This window comes from Eleutherodactylus coqui, chromosome 6, assembly GCF_035609145.1.
Source record: "Eleutherodactylus coqui strain aEleCoq1 chromosome 6, aEleCoq1.hap1, whole genome shotgun sequence".
Classification (NCBI taxonomy): Eukaryota; Metazoa; Chordata; class Amphibia; order Anura; family Eleutherodactylidae; genus Eleutherodactylus; species Eleutherodactylus coqui.
This window is the reverse complement of record NC_089842.1, coordinates 40,008,500-40,025,807: the sequence shown is the minus strand read 5'-3', so window position 1 is coordinate 40,025,807 and position 17,308 is coordinate 40,008,500. Positions and strand designations below refer to the sequence as shown.

Here is a 17,308-nt window from a genome sequence, read left to right as displayed (position 1 = left end):
ATTAAGTCTCCTCTCAGCCTTCTTTTTTGCAAGCTAAACATTCCCAGATCCTTTAACTATTCCTCATAGGACATGATTTGCAGACCACTCACCATCTTTGTAACTCTTCTCTGAACTTGCTCCAGTTTGTCGATGTATTTTTAAAGTGGGGTGCCCAGAACTGGACACAGTATTCCAGATGAGGTCTGACTAAGGAAGAGTAGAGAGGGATAATGACCTCACGTGATCTAGACTCTATGCTTCTCTAAATACATCCCAGAATTGTGTTAGTTTTTTTTTGCTGCTGCACCACACTGTTGACTCATGTTCAATCTTGGATCTATTACTATAACCAAGTTTTCACATGCGCTGCGGCTTAGCTCAGTTCCTTCCACTATGTATGTGCTTTTTTTCATTTTTCTTGCCCAGATGTAGGACTCTGCATTTCCATTCTGTTAGTTGCTGCCCACTGTTCAAGCTTGTCTAGATCTTTTTTCCATCCTCTCTTCTCTAGTGTTAGCTATCCTTCCTAGCTTTGTGTCGTTGGCAAATTTTGATGAGAATTCCCTCATCCAGATCATTTATAAAACTGTTGAACAACACTCAGCCTAGGACAAAGCCTTGTGGTGCACCACTTGAGACGTTCTTCCATTTTTGTATGTGCAGCCATTTATGACCACTCTTTGAGTACGATCACTCAGCCAGTTGTGAATCCACCTAACAGTTGTCTTGTCGATCCCGTATTTTATCATTTTTTCAAAAAGGATGGTATCAGATACTTTGTCAAATGCTTTACTAAAGGTCAAGATACACTATATCTACTGATTTTCCCTGATCAACGCAGTCGGCAATTCTGTCATAGAAGGAAATTAGATTTGTCTGGTATGACTTGTTTGTCACAAACTAATGCTGACTCTGGTTAATTACTTTATTCTCATCCAAGTACTTGTATACATGCTGTTAAATAGTTTGTTCAAAGATGATCTTTCCTGGTATAGAAGTCAGGCTCACAGGCCTGTAGTTTCCTGGATCTATCTTATTCTATTTTCTGAAGATAGGGACAACATTTGCCCTTTTCCAATTTTCTGTGACTTCTCCCGTTCTCCAGGAATTTTCAAAGATTATGGCAAGTGGATCTGCAATTACCCCTGCTGCTTCCTTTAGTATCCTAGGATGTAATTCATCTGGACCTTGAGACTTGAATTCATCTAAGTTAGCTAAGTGTTCCTTCACCATATCTCTGTTTATAGATAGCCTGCATTCTTTTCCCCCCCAGTAGCACAGGGAAGATCAATTGATGTTGCATTTACTTCCTGAGAGAAAACATACAAATAGAAATGTAAAAGATCAGCCTTCTCAACATCATTTTTTACCAATTCACCATTTTCATCCTGTAAACATCCAATTGCATCTTTGACTTTTCTTTTGCTTTTGACATACTACCCCAAATCCTTTTTTATTGCTTTTGGCCTCTCTTGCAAACCTCAATTCATTATTAGCTTTAGCTATTCTGACACTTGCCCTACAGTTTCTGCAGATGGCATTATATTCTTATTTAGATATGCCCCCATCTTTCCAGTTGATAAACATATTTCTCTTCCTTTCTATCATGTGTGTAAGTTCTGTGATCATCCATCCTGGTCTCTTTAAATGCTTCACATTCTTCCTTCTTTTAGGGATTGTTAACGATTGTACTTTGAGAATCTCATTTCGCAATATTTCCCAACCTTCTTGGACATTTCTGTCCTTAAGAACATCCAGCCATTGAATTCTTCCTACTCTCTTTCTGAGTTTATAAAAATCTGCCTTTCTGAAATCCAACCTTGAGGTCTGAGTCTGCTCAGGTCTTCCTCCCCTTTTTATCCAAAATTCAAGGATAACATGATCACTGCCTCCTAAGGTCCCAGCTACCCTTACTTCCTCAACCATTTCCTCCCCGTTGGTAAGAATTAGGCCCAAGATAGCAGATCCCCTTGTTTTCTCTTCTACCTTTTGGAAGATAAAGTTGTCAGCAAGAGAGGATAAGAATTTGTTAGAGAGATCCCCAACAAATGTCTGGATCGGTAAAATCTCCCATAATTACTATGTTGTACTTTTTTGAGAACTTGGCCATCTGATGTAGAAAGAGCTCATCAATATCTTCTGCTTGTCCAGGCGGCCTATAGTAAACGCCTACAATGGTGTGCTTTCTGTTGTTCTCTCCTTGTATTCTGTGAAACTTGAATCTCTGTGGAGATGTATGTTTTCTAGAGATGAGCGAACGCGTTCGTCCGAGCTTGATATTCGTGTGAATATTAGGGTGTTCGGGATGTTCGTTATTCGTAACGAACACCATGCGGTGTTCTGGTTACTTTCACTTCCTTCCCTGAGACGTTAGCGCGCTTTTCTGGCCAATTGAAAGACAGGGAAGGCATTACAACTTCCCCCTGCAACGTTTAAGCCCTATACCACCCCCCTGCTGTGAGTGGCTGACGAGATCAGGTGTTCGCCTAATATAAAAGTCGGCCCCTCCCGCGGCTCGCCTCAGATGCGGTGTGAGTTAGATGAGGGACAGTGCTGTTTATACCGGAGCTGCTGTAGGGAAAGAATTGGTAGTTAGTGTAGGCTTCAAGACCCCCCAAAGGTCCTTATTAGGGCCACTGATAGCTGTGTGTTGGCTGCTGTTAGCAGTGGGATTTTTTTTTTCTCAAAATCGCCTCTGCAGACCGTTGCACCTGGCATTAGGGATAGAAGTGCTGCATAGGCAGGGAGAGTGTTAGGAGTGAGTGTAGCCTTCAAGAACCTCAACGGTCCTTTCTAGGGCCATATTTATCCGTGTGCAGTACTGTCCAGGCTGCTGTTAGCTGTGCTGCATTTTTTTTGGGCTTCTCAAAATCGCCTCTGCAGAGCATTTCACCCTCCATTGATACTGCAGGGAAAGAATTGTATAGGCAGGGCCACAACACAGTTATTATTCATAGAATATACGCAGTGCTGCCTTTTGGTGGGAAAAAACTGAAAACAAATCTATTTGTCCAGCCTCTGTCCGTCCTTACGGGCGGTGGAGACGTGTGAGCTGCGTGAAGAACAGTGCTAAATCATACGCACCCAGCTACGCTTTACTGCTGGCTTCGCCATTTGCTTTCCTTAATTGGGAAAAAAAATACCTGCTCTGCCAGAGCTATAATAACTCTGCTACCCTCACGTTCTGTGACACATAAGCAGGGACACAGCACAGTTATTAAACTTCTCATGTTCATAGAATATACGCAGTGCTGCCTTTTGGTGGGAAAAAACTGAAAACAAATCTATTTGTCCAGCCTCTGTCCGTCCTTACGGGCGGTGGAGACGTGTGAGCTGCGTGAAGAACAGTGCTAAATCATACGCACCCAGCTACGCTTTACTGCTGGCTTCGCCATTTGCTTTCCTTAATTGGGAAAAAAAATACCTGCTCTGCCAGAGTTATAATAACTCTGCTACCCTCACGTTCTGTGACACATAAGCAGGGACACAGCACAGTTATTAAACTTCTCATGTTCATAGAATATACGCAGTGCTGCCTTTTGGTGGGAAAAAACTGAAAACAAATCTATTTGTCCAGCCTCTGTCCGTCCTTACGGGCGGTGGAGACGTGTGAGCTGCGTGAAGAACAGTGCTAAATCATACGCACCCAGCTACGCTTTACTGCTGGCTTCGCCATTTGCTTTCCTTAATTGGGAAAAAAAATACCTGCTCTGCCAGAGTTATAATAACTCTGCTACCCTCACGTTCTGTGACACATAAGCAGGGACACAGCACAGTTATTAAACTTAGATAATTCATTCACTAGAGGCAGTGGGGCCTTTCGTTTTCCAAAAAGGGCAAAAATTATATTTGGCCTGCAGTCTTGCGCCAATTTATTTCCTGCCTGTGAAATCAAATCACTGGTAATACAGCATGCTGAGGGGTAAGGGTAGGCCTAGAGGACGTGGACGCGGCCGAGGACGCGGAGGGCCAAGTCAGGGTGTGGGCACAGGCCAAGCTCCTGATCCAGGTGTGTCGCAGCCGACTGCTGCGCGATTAGGAGAGAGGCACGTTTCTGGCGTCCCCACATTCATCGCCCAATTAATGGGTCCACGCGGGAGACGGTTATTAGAAAATGAGCAGTGTGAGCAGGTCCTGTCCTGGATGGCAGAAAGTGCTTCGAGCAACCTATCGTCTACCCGCAGTTCTGCGCCGTCCACTGCTGCCAATCCGAATCCTCTGTCTGCTGCTCCTCCTTCCTCCCAGCCTCCTCACTCCACTACAATAACACCTGCTCAGGAGCGGGAGCACTCCCAGGAACTGTTCTCGGGCCCCTGCTTAGATTGGGCAGCAGCGGTTCCTCTCCCACCAGAGGAGTTTATCGTCACTGATGCCCAACCATTCGAAAGTTCCCGGGGTCCGGGGGAAGAGGCTGGGGACTTCCGCCAACTGTCTCAACAACTTTCTGTGGGTGAGGAGGACGATGACGATCAGACACAGTTGTCTTGCAGTGAGGTAGTAGTAAGGGCAGTAAGTCCCAGGGAGCAGCGCACAGAGGATTCGGAGGAAGAGCAGCAGGACGATGAGGTGACTGACCCCACCTGGTGTGCAACGCTTACTCAGGAGGACAGGTCTTCAGAGGGGGAGTCAAGGGCATCAGCAGGGCAGGTTGCAAGAGGCAGTGCAGTGGCCAGGGGTAGAGGCAGGGCCAGACCGAATAATCCACCAAGTGTTTCCCAAAGCGCCCCCTCGCGCCATGCCACCCTGCGGAGGCCGAGGTGCTCTAAGGTCTGGCAGTTTTTCACAGAGACGCCTGACGACCGACGAACAGTGGTGTGCAACCTTTGTCGCGCAAAGCTCAGCCGGGGAGCCAACACCAACAGCCTCACCACCACCACCATGCGCAGACATATGATGGCCAAGCACCCCGCAAGGTGGGACAAAGGCCGTTCACCGCCTCCGGTTTGCACCCCTGCCTCTCCCCCTGTGCCCCAACCTGCCACTGAGATGCAACCCCCCTCTCAGGACACAGGCACTACCGCCTCATGGCCTGCACCCACACCCTCATCTCCGCTGTCCTCGGCCCCATCCAGCAGTGTAGTTCAGCGCACCGTTCAGCCGTCGCTTGCGCAAGTGTTCGAGCGCAAGCGCAAGTACGCCGCCACGCACCCGCACGCTCAAACGTTAACCGTCCGCATCGCAAAATTCATCAGCCTTGAGATGCTGCCGTATAGGGTTGTGGAAACGGAGTCCTTCAAAAGTATCATGGAGGCGGCGGCCCCGCGCTACTCAGTTCCCAGTCGCCACTACTTTTCCCGATGTGCCGTCCCAGCCCTGCACGACCACGTCTCCCGCAACATTGTACGCGCCCTCACCAACGCGGTTACTGCCACGGTCCACTTAACTACGGACATGTGGACAAGCACAGGCGGGCAGGGCCACTACATCTCCCTGACGGCACATTGGGTGAATTTAGTGGAGGCTGGGACAGAGTCAGAGCCTGGGACCGCTCACGTCCTACCCACCCCCAGAATTGCGGGCCCCAGCTCGGTGCTGGTATCTGCGGAGGTGTATGCTTCCTCCACTAAAGCACCCTCCTCCTCCTCCTCCTCCTCCTCCTCCTCCTCCTCCTCTGTCTCGCAATCAAGATGTGTTAGCAGCAGCATGTCGCCAGCAGTCGGTGTCGCGCGGTGTGGCAGCACAGCGGTGGGCAAGCGTCAGCAGGCCGTGCTGAAACTACTCAGCTTAGGCGATAAGAGGCACACGGCCCACGAACTGCTGCAGGGTCTGACACAGCAGACCGACCGCTGGCTTGCGCCGCTGAGCCTCCAACCGGGCATGGTCGTGTGTGACAACGGCCGTAACCTGGTGGCGGCTCTGCAGCTCGGCAGCCTCACGCACGTGCCATGCCTGGCCCACGTCTTTAATTTGGTGGTTCAGCGCTTTCTGAAAAGCTACCCACGCTTGTCAGACCTGCTCGTAAAGGCGCGCCGGCTCTGCGCACATTTCCGCAAGTCCCACACGGACGCTGCCACCCTGCGCACCCTGCAACATCACTTTAAGCTGCCAGTGCACCGACTGCTGTGCGACGTGCCCACACGGTGGAACTCTACGCTCCACATGTTGGCCAGGCTCTATGAACAACGTAGAGCTATAGTCGAATACCAACTCCAACATGGGCGGCGCAGTGGGAGTCAGCCTCCTCAATTCCTTTCAGAAGAGTGGGCCTGGTTGGCAGACATCTGCCATGTCCTTGGTAATTTTGAGGAGTCTACCCAGGTGGTGAGCGGCGATGCTACAATCATTAGCGTCACCATTCCTCTGCTATGCATCTTGAGAAATTCCCTGCAAACCATAAAGGCAGCTGCTTTGCGCTCGGAAACGGGGGCGGGGGAAGACAGTATGCCGCTGGATAGTCAGGGCACCCTCCTGTCTATTTCTCAGCGCGTACAGGAGGAGGAGGAGGAGCATGAGGAGGATGAGGGGGAAGAGACAGCTTGGGCCGCTGCTGACGGTACACCGGCTGATTGCCTGTCATCCTTTCAGCGTGTATGGCCTGAGGAGGAGGAGGAGGAGGAGGAGGAGGATCCTGAAAGTGATCTTCCTAGTGAGGACAGCCATGTGTTGCGTACTGGTACCCTGGCACACATGGCTGACTTCATGTTAGGATGCCTTTCTCGTGACCCTCGCGTTGCACGCATTCTGGCCACGACGGATTACTGGGTGTACACACTGCTCGATCCACGGTATAAGGAGAACCTGCCCACTCTGATTCCCGAAGAGGAAAGGGGTTCGAGAGTGTTGCTATACCACAGGACCCTTGCGGACAAGCTGATGGTAAAATTCCCAGCCGACAGCGCTAGTGGCAGAAGGCGCAGTTCCGAGGGCCATGTTGCAGGGGATGTGCGTAGATCGAGCAGCATGTACATCCCAGGCAGTGCAACAGTCTTTAAGGGCCTGGCCAGCTTTATGGCTCCCCACCAAGACTGTGTCACCGCTCCCCAGTCACGGCTGAGTCGGCGGGAGCACTGTAAAAGGATGGTGAGGGAGTACGTAGCGGATCGCACGACCATCCTTGGTGACGCCTCTGCCCCCTACAACTACTGGGTGTCGAAGCTGGACACGTGGCCTGAACTAGCCCTGTATGCCCTTGAGGTGCTTGCTTGTCCTGCGGCTAGCGTCTTGTCGGAAAGGGTGTTTAGTGCGGCTGGGGGAATCATCACAGATAAGCGTAGCCGCTTGTCAACCGACAGTGCCGACAGGCTAACACTCATCAAGATGAACAAAGGCTGGATTTCCCCAGACTTCTGTTCTCCACCAGCGGACAGCAGCGATACCTAAGCAATACGTAGGCTGCACCCGCGGATGGAAGCTACGTTCTCTCTCACCATCCAAAACGGGGACATTTCTGCTTCATCAATCTGTGTCTAATATTCCTCCTCCTCCTCCTCCTGCTCCTCCTCCTGAAACCTCACGTAATCACGCTGAACGGGCAATTTTTCTTAGGGCCACAAGGCTCACTCAAATAATTTTTCAGAACAATTTTTATAAGTTTCAATTAGCTTAAAAGCGTTGGAACTTTAACTTGAACCAATTTTTCGTTACACTGGGCTGCCTCCAGGCCTAGTTACCACTTAAGCCACATTAACCAAAGCGATTCACCTGCCATCTTGGTTGGGCATGGCCAATTTTTACTGAGGTACATTAGTACTGTTGGTACACCAATTTTTTGGGGCCCTCACCTACAGTGTAATCATAGTAATTTCTATGTTCTTCGCCTGCACTCATGGTACAGAAAGGTGTGTGGGGTTGGCCTACACTTTAGCTACATAAATGTCACTTGTGCCTTGGCTATACTAAGGCTACTGAAATGGAACTAAGACTGCGCTCCCGCTATACTGCTGCTTCAGAATTGTTACTGGGGCCTGTCTTGAGTGCTACTATTGCTTACATGGAACGAAGACTGCGCTCCCGCTATACTGCTGCTTCAGAATTGTTACTGGGGCCTGTCTTGAGTGCTACTATTGCTGACATGGAACGAAGACTGCGCTCCCGCTATACTGCTGCTTCAGAATTGTTACTGGGGCCTGTCTTGAGTGCTACTATTGCTTACATGGAACGACGACTGCGCTCCCGCTATACTGCTGCTTCAGAATTGTTACTGGGGCCTGTCTTGAGTGCTACTATTGCTTACATGGAACGAAGACTGCGCTCCCGCTATACTGCTGCTTCAGAATTGTTACTGGGGCCTGTCTTGAGTGCTACTATTGCTTACATGGAACGAAGACTGCGCTCCCGCTATACTGCTGCTTCAGAATTGTTACTGGGGCCTGTCTTGAGTGCTACTATTGCTTACATGGAACGAAGACTGCGCTCCCGCTATACTGCTGCTTCAGAATTGTTACTGGGGCCTGTCTTGAGTGCTACTATTGCTTACATGGAACGAAGACTGCGCTCCCGCTATACTGCTGCTTCAGAATTGTTACTGGGGCCTGTCTTGAGTGCTACTATTGCTTACATGGAACGAAGACTGCGCTCCCGCTATACTGCTGCTTCAGAATTGTTACTGGGGCCTGTCTTGAGTGCTACTATTGCTTACATGGAACGAAGACTGCGCTCCCGCTATACTGCTGCTTCAGAATTGTTACTGGGGCCTGTCTTGAGTGCTACTATTGCTTACATGGAACAGACACGTGGAGAGGACACGTAGTGCCTCAAAAACATCCCCCTCCTCCTCCAACAGGGAAAACATTGTTGGCAAATGCCTTTGCATTGGTTCGTCTGGTGGCAGTCCAAGAATTTCACCTTTACCGACACTACAAGAGAGCCCCCCCACCATCCCCCCGCCACGGCCCACTTAATCCTGGCCACATTCCGAAAACCAACAAAATACAACCGTGGTACTAGGTCCGCAGTCACCACCACATTACCACCAACGCGGTTACTGTTAAGGTGCATATAACCACGGACACGTGGAGAGGACACGTAGTGCCTCAAAAACATCCCCCTCCTCCTCCAACAGGGAAAACATTGTTGGCAAATGCCTTTGCATTGGTTCGTCTGGTGGCAGTCCAAGAATTTCACCTTTACCGACACTACAAGAGAGCCCCCCCACCATCCCCCCGCCACGGCCCACTTAATCCTGGCCACATTCCGAAAACCAACAAAATACAACCGTGGTACTAGGTCCGCAGTCACCACCACATTACCACCAACGCGGTTACTGTTAAGGTGCATATTACCAGTCTGACTGGGGCATGCAGACACCTTGACAGAATGAATAGTGTGTGTCACATAGGTTCCCCATTGCTATGCCCACGTGTGCAGCTCCTGATGGCGGTGGCACAGGATTGTATTTCTCATTGCTTCTGTACAGCATTGTGGGCTATCGCCCCGCCCCTATTAAAGAGGGTCGCTACCTAGCCGTGCCAACCCTGTGCAGTGTGTGCCTGCGGTCCCTCGTCGTGGCAGACGCACTTCTAAATAGACATGAGGGTGGTGTGGCATGAGGGCAGCTGAAGGCTGCGCAGGGACAGTTTGGTGTGCGCTGTGGGGGGGAGGGGGTGCGGTTGGGCAGCATGTAACACAGGAGAAGTGGCAGTGGAGTGTCATGCAGGCGGTGATTGTGCTTTGTTGGAGGTAGTGTGGTGCTTAGCAAAGGTATGCCATGCTAATGAGGGCTTTTCAGAAGTAAAAGTTGTTGGGGGGGGGGGGGCCCACTCTTGCCGCTATTGTGGCTTAATAGTGGGACCTGTGAACTTGAGATGCAGCCCAACATGTAGCCCCTCGCCTGCCCTATCCGTCACTGTGTCATTCCCATCACTTTCCTGAATTGCCCAGATTTTCACACATGAAAACCTTAGCGAGCATCGGCGAAATACAAAAATGTTCTGGTCGCCCATTGACTTCAATGGGGTTCGTTGTTCGAAACGAACCCTCGAGCATCACGGGAAGTTCGTTCCGAATAACGAACACCCGAACATTTTGGTGTTCGCTCATCTCTAATGTTTTCCTAACATACATGCAATACCTCCTCCCCTTTTATTAGGTCTGTTTCTTATAAATAAGTTGTATCCTTCAAGCCTTGTATTCCAATCATGTGTATCATCCCACCAAGTTTCCATGAAGCCTAAGACATCATATTTCTCTTCCTGTGTTAGGAGCTCCAATTCTCCTTGTTTGTTTCCCATGCTATAAAACATTTTAGTTTGTGATCGGTGTCTCTTACTCCTCTACTTTCCATCAGAATTTTTTGTCTTTGTTCTTTCTTTCCACTTCTAATTTCCGCTGCGGGTTAACTAGCGGAATCTGTGTGGAAAATTCTGCAGCAGATTCCACCATGTGAACATAGCCTTAGGGTGACTTCAAATATTGCGTATCATGCTGCAGGCATTCCGAAGTGGAAAACCTGTCACAAATCTGCAGTGGGCATATCCACACCTAAACGGTTCAGATTTTGCCATGAATTTTACCTCCTGTATTTCCAGGGCTGATATCCACAGCAGATATAGGCATGCTACGGATTTAGAATCTGCAGCATTTTGCAAAGATGCCGCAGATTCGGTGTGGAAATCTTCCATTCCATGTAATGGAGATTTTTGCAATCTCCTCTGCATGGTTTGTATTGTAAATGCTGTGAAAATAACACATCACAACATGCTGCAGAAATTCCACAGCCTTCATGTTATGTGTGATGGCAGTAATTGAGAAATCACAGTGTCCTCGCTACACTGTTGCTACATTCTGTTTCTCTGAATTAACAGCATTGTCCAGAACAGTTTACATTAAAAGTAGCATTTCTGAAAGATAATGTGCATCATTTGGCTTTTTCAGATGGTGAAGGCAATCCAGGTCCTGAGAATCCATCTGCTGGAATTGGAGAAAGTAAATGAATTGTGCAAGGATTTTTGTAACCGGTATATCACCTGCCTGAAGACGAAAATGCACAGTGATAATCTGCTCAGGAACGACTTGGGCGGGCCCTATTCCCCTAACCAGCCATCCAACAGCATTCACGCACAGGTCAGAAAACATGTTCTTTTTATGTCTTTTATTTGCTGCCAACGACTTGTAGAGGAACCAAGACTGCTTAAAATGCTGGAACTGATTTGTACCTATGGCAATCCAAAACTTAAAGAGACTCTATGAGCATCTTTTGCACCCCTCTCTGAGGGCTGTATAAGGTAGTGACAGGCATACTCATTACAGTGATATGTCTTGCCTTTATTAGTAGCAGCAAATGCATAGAGGACTACTTAAAGTAATCCTGGATATTCATGAGCTGCAGACTAGCTACGCCCACCCCGCCCTCCAGCCATTGATTTACGGTTGTCTGCCTATTACTGTGCATAGAGAGAGAGAGCTGCCAATAATTGGCTGGAGGGCGGATAGTCTGCAGCTCATAAATGTGCAGGACTTCTTCTGTGTCTGGGTGCTACTAATTAAAAGCAAGTTTCTCCGAAATTACTGCACAGATATACACAGCAAACCTATCACTGTAATCATTTCTACTTTAAAGCAGTTTGGTAAGGGCGGGTAAAGCATTCTACAATCCTATGTTCTGCCTTAGATTTGATGACTGCTTCTGCTGCCCCCATGCACAGCATCTAAGAGCAGGCTGGTTGGTGTAGATAACACCATGGGCTCAGTTCTGCTGTTCACATGTTGTTATTTTGCCGCAGTTTTTGCATTTTTTTCCCCAAAGTGGGAACACACATTATTAAAAAAAAATACTTTTGGTACCACTTCTCCTCCCTTCACATAGATTTATACATCCAATTACATATTTGTGCATCCTTATATATTTGTATGCCCTTTGCATTGAAAGCCTTAAAGGGGTTGTTTAGGTGTAGACAATTTTTTGCTACTGTGTTAAAAACAATAAAAGCTGTCGTACTTGCCCGTTCATTCCCCGGCGATCCAGCGCTGCGGCTTCCATGATCCTCCCTGTCTTTGTTTATGAATGGCTACCAACTGACCACTGCAGCCAATCAGAGGCTGCAGCAGTCACATGGCGTTCTCTTTGGCATCATGGCTCCCAGCATCTGAGCTGTGATGCCAGGGGAATGGCACGTGACCGCCATGGCTTTTCATTACAACAGCGATCAGGTGGTACCCATTCGTAAACAAAGACCAGAAGAACTACTGGAGCTGCAGCGCTGGATCGCCGGGGGAACACAAGCTTGGATATGGCTTCTTTTATTGCTTTAAACACAGTCGCAACCCCTTTAAATTAAATTTACGTTTTCTTAACTTTATTACTTTTATGTAAAACATCTGATCCATTTTAGAAAAGGTCTTATAGAGCTGAAAACTTTGCATCAATATAGTGTTCAATTCTGAATTTCTGCCTGCCTGCAGACACCACTAGAGGGAGCTCATTGTACACGGTTTATCATTAAGTTCAATGTGTGTGTTGTATGCACTAAGCTGTTAGTTGAATCTCTTAATTTGTAACTAGGAATGGTTTTGCTAAATCCTGTTTCTTCCCAGGCTTCTCTCTCTCTGCCTTTTGCAGGCAGCATCAGGGATATCCGCTTGATATGCCTAATAGGTGTATATTACATAACTGCTGTAAATAATATAGTATATAAGCAAAGCTATATTTTTCACAGGTTACACATGGGACTCAGAATGACTTTTATGTGCCTTTCTGCAGTCTTATCTGTGGAGCTGACCATCGCCTGACGCTTCCACCCAGTTGTAGAATGATTGCAGCAGCGCTCACAGTCCCATCATTCCCAGCTCTTGATCCAGCTGTCACACTTCCAACAGCTTTTGTTTTATGTATTTTATGAGCTGGAGAGAATATTTAAATATTGCATGTGCTGGCAGCAGAACGAGGTGGGGGAGTCGATGATATCTGGAATATTTGATGTGCTCTACATGAAAAGATAAATTTATTCCCAGCTAAATTTCTTTACATTTTTTTACTTTTACTTCTAGGATGGCCTCAAAATATCCAAATTAAATTGCATGAAAAAAAATCTAATTTAGACATCCTGGAATAACAAAGTCACTTAATCACTGAATTTTTAAAAGTAGAGAGAAAGTGTGTTTTTTTTTTTCTTGTTTGCTAATAAGACTTCTTATCCCTTCCTTGCTTATTGCAGTTTCCCTTATGAGCGAAATTAGCAAGAAACTTGCATAAAGGACGACAATAATTGCTCAACGAGCATCTCGTTTGTAATTTATTAGCTTCTATTATTGCGGGTTGTCATAGCAACAACTTGCATCCAGGGCGACAAGAGAGATGTTAGATATGAGGCAATGAGACTGCGAGCTCAGGAAAATGGAGATGCACATTTTTATCAGTAATTTTGCTGAAAATAGGAAGTGAGAAGTTAATGAGATGTAAAGCTGTCCTGTGGCTGTTGTGAATATATTTTTTTAACTGTTGATCTAATTAGAATGCATTGGTCAGGAAACATAATAAGGATTTAACTTCTCACAAATACCTCAGATCATGACAGAAAATAAATAAATGGAACCATTGCCATAAACAGTTGGTTGCTTCCAGTTGCTGTCCATCCCCACAATCATCCGATTCTACCCGGATCGCAATGGCTTGGATCTGTAGTAAAAATCATTCATCTGGGTTGTAGGAAAATAAAACGTACTTTTATGATAGCAGGAGTAGAATGAGGATTGTATGCTCATGCTTCAGGATTTCTTCCTTTGTCGTCTATATCTGAAAAATGCCCCCCCCCCCCCCAACCCATCATAAGAAGGAAAACTAATATATATTGCACTGATAGGCAGTCTGCCTGTATTCTGCTTGTGCAAAAAGCAGCAAGATAGCAGCATACCCACACCAGAACAGCTCATGACACAAATACAGCACCGGAACCAAGCTCATGACATAAATACAGCACCAGAACCAAGCTCATGACATAAATACAGCAGCAGAACCAAGCTAATGACATAAATACAGCAGCAGAACCAGGCTCATGACGTAAATGCAGCAGCAGAACCAAGCTCATGAGATAAATGCAACACCAGAACCAAGTTCATGACATACATACAGCACCAGAATCAAGCTCATGACATAAATACAGCACCAGAACCAAGCTCACAACATAAATACAGCACTAGAACCAAGCTCACAACATAAATACAGCACCAGTACCAAGCTCATGACATAAATACAGCACCAGAACCAAGCTCATGACATAAATACAGCACCAGAACCAAGCTCATAAAATAAATACAGTAAAAGATCCAAATTCACAACCTAAATACAGTAGCAAAATTATGTTGTGATTTTGGTGCGAGGGCACTGATTAACTGATAGTGGGACCTTGGAACATCAGAGGAGAGGAAATAGAGCTAGGACGAGAATGATTCATGTAGCTCCAAGAAACGCTGAAGAAGATCATCTGGCCATTATGGACCTAAGGGGGTGATCGTCCCCAGCCTACAGTACATCAACCTGATGCATCCCCTACAAGCTGGTGGCCAGTGCCCTATGTAGCTGCATAGGTCACACGTAGCTAAGGCCAGCCATGTTTGGATAGAACTGTTTCAAATGTTGTATTGCTCCCTTATGGATATCACACAGTATATCCTTTTTTACTTTGTCTTAGTATAAACTGCCATACTCACTTATTCCTATACTGCAGAAAAAAGGAAAGGGTGTCTCAAAAGTGTGGAAACACCCTTATAGAATGAAAACGCTTTGGCAGACGTTGATCCAATTTTGCACACAAGCTGCTGGGGACGGGGGAAACTTGTTAGGCCATTTTGAATGCCATTATCTTGGATTCAAGGGATGAAGCTAATTTCTTTGTGAATTGTGAGCGCAACAAGCAGAATCACAGATACTGGTCAGACACAAACCCTCACCGGACCACTGCATCTAATATGCTGAAAAATCCGGGATAGACTTTTACCCTCCGATATGGACGCACCCTTACAATGACCAAAGCATCTACCAGTGTCAATCATGGGACCCTTCCAACAGTGGCAGTCACAGAACCGTCGTAAGTGACAGACCTGGACTCATACATGAGGATGAAGACTCTGCTCTGTCTGACATGTTCTTAAGGGATGAATAAACACATTTCTTTTCCTAGAGGCTAAATGTAGGATTACGGAGCACAACCAACTTCCTGTCGAATCTTCTCCAATATATTTGCAAGACAGATTGGGGCCCAAATATAAAACTGAGGAGTCACCTACAGAAACCATAGCAAAGTTCCTCCTTCTATAAAGTTTACAATCTAATTACCTTTTTCATGGGCTCTAAGAGTTAAGAAATATAATTACCTACAAGGAATCAAAGCCTGCGTTGTGGAACAGATGGTGGTGACTGATAGAATTTGGTGACACGGAGACCTACAGCTTGACCAAAGATATGAAATAGAGAATGTGCCAGTTTTTCTCTGGCCCCCTCCCTATTCTGGAGTCCTGCCCTGCTTGCGGTGGAAGAATTAGATGTCCCTGAGCGGATACGTTCTTTCTGAAGTCATCGAGTTTCTGGGACGGCTGCTGGTTTACTCAGCGAGTTGGATGGACATGTGCTCACGTCCGGCACAACATATTGGTATTTCAAGCATGTAAAGTATTGAAATGGGAACACGATGTCACTGAGATCCGAGGATAGTGAATGTAAACCCTATTGTAATGGTGCAGGGGCAGACCATGTGGCCGTGGACAGAGGGTGATATGCCATGGCTCATCCCATCAACTTTGCTACTAAAGGCAAGAACCTGGAAAAATCCAAATGGATTCAACTCTCAGGATAGGATGAAAGACAATCCAAACTTTTTAAAGCATGATTATAAACCACTTGAACGTCCAAAGAATATTATGCCGCTCATGCTTTTTAGACAACACATGTGTCCTTAGCCATAACCAAAAGACAACCCATTAGTTGGTGAGCTGTTTTTCATCGTGTGCTTGGCAAGAAACTAAGCAAGACTCTTCTCTCCAGATGAACTACATTGTTAGTAAGCAGTAGATTTAGGATATGGTCCAAGCGTCTCATCGAAAGGGTCTGGAGGCCATTATGGGTGGTAAAACACAAAATAGTAATTGGGGGAAAGAGTCAATTAAACCTTCTCTCTTTTTCTTAGACCTTAGTCAAGCATTGACGATTTTACACTATTCTACCAAAAGTAATTAAAAGTATTCGAACACCTGAGCAAGAATCAAAAGTAGTATGTATTTCCTTAAGTTAATACTTAGCAGGGCTCCTTTTACCCTAATGACATTGCATACTCTCCGTGGCATATTTTCTACTAACGTTTGATACACTTTAGCTGGTATTTCCCTCCATTCATGCTGCAAACGTTTTGTGTCCCTCTCAAAGAAGGTGAACGCTGTTAATATTTCCTGACCCAACGTTTCAGTTCTTTCCAGAGATGTTCAGATATCCAATTACTTTTGGTAGCTTCGCGTACAATGGCTATATGAGTTTTGGCACTGGCTCTTCAAAGAGAACACTCAAACCCCCCTGATGTTTTTAAGCTCTCTCAAAAGTTGGTACAAACTTTTCAAAATGGCAGCTTGGTCCGCGAATGTTCATGTGTATAGAGCTTTTATTATAAGGCCATCCATGATGTAGAACTTGTATAACTGAATTGTTGTAGTGTTTGTCTTTTCAGGATATGTTACAGAACTCCCCCAACTCATTGTCTGGCTTATCCAACAACCCACAAGGAATTGTAGTGCCGTCCTCCGCCCTCCAGCAAAGCAGCCTCTCCATGACAACCGTCAACTCCTCGCAGGTTGTATCAGGTGGGAAAATGTCAAACTGAAATGACTCGTACTATAGGGAACGAGAGATGGCAGAAGGCTTCGCAAAAGACAACTCGCCAATATATACATAAGTCATCGCAGGCTATTTAATGGAACCTCTAGAGGCTTGGAGTGTCCCACAAAGGACAATTGACACCTATCTACAAAAAAGGTGGTAAATGTCTAGTCGCTATCACTAGAGCAGAGGTCCAGAGTCCCTGTTTCTCCTCCTTATCCGACAGCAGTGGGAAGGAGCTTGAATGCACAACCACAGTGAGGAGGAGCTTGAGTAAAGCAGTGGTCGCACATGCTCAGTGCCGCTCGATTTAATGTTTATGTACTCTGTGGAAACAGTCGAGCGCTATACTTGGTTGTTCCGTCAGCCCCATACATGGTGCATGCTCAACTGCTACTCTACTCTAACTCTTAGGCACTGGACCTCTGTCCTAGCAGTGATTCCAGCAGTTGGGCCTGCAGCAATTATACTGTTATCACATGTCCTGTAACAAAGTGAAAAATGTCCTTTGTGGGACAACCCCTTTAAAGAGGATCTGTCCGCTCCCCTGACATGTTTGTGGCACTTCATACTTGTGTTCCCCATCGTCTA

General features: G+C 46.6%; 2 protein-coding genes across 9 annotated transcripts in view; one reads left to right on the top strand and one right to left on the bottom strand.

Annotated features, from left to right (window-relative positions):
• LOC136632055 (pyruvate carboxylase, mitochondrial-like) overlaps positions 1-17,308 on the bottom strand; it is a 217,674-nt gene that overhangs the window by 43,623 nt on the left and 156,743 nt on the right. The window lies entirely within an intron of this gene.
• PKNOX2 (PBX/knotted 1 homeobox 2) overlaps positions 1-17,308 on the top strand; it is a 395,914-nt gene that overhangs the window by 336,083 nt on the left and 42,523 nt on the right. For 7 of the 8 annotated variants that reach the window (XM_066606646.1, XM_066606640.1, XM_066606642.1 and 4 more), the window contains 2 exons: positions 10,795-10,983; positions 16,554-16,701. In XM_066606646.1, the coding sequence (XP_066462743.1) occupies positions 10,795-10,983; positions 16,554-16,701 (337 nt within the window). The remainder of the gene's footprint in view (positions 1-10,794; positions 10,984-16,553; positions 16,702-17,308) is intronic. The other variant, XM_066606643.1, reaches the window with a different exon arrangement.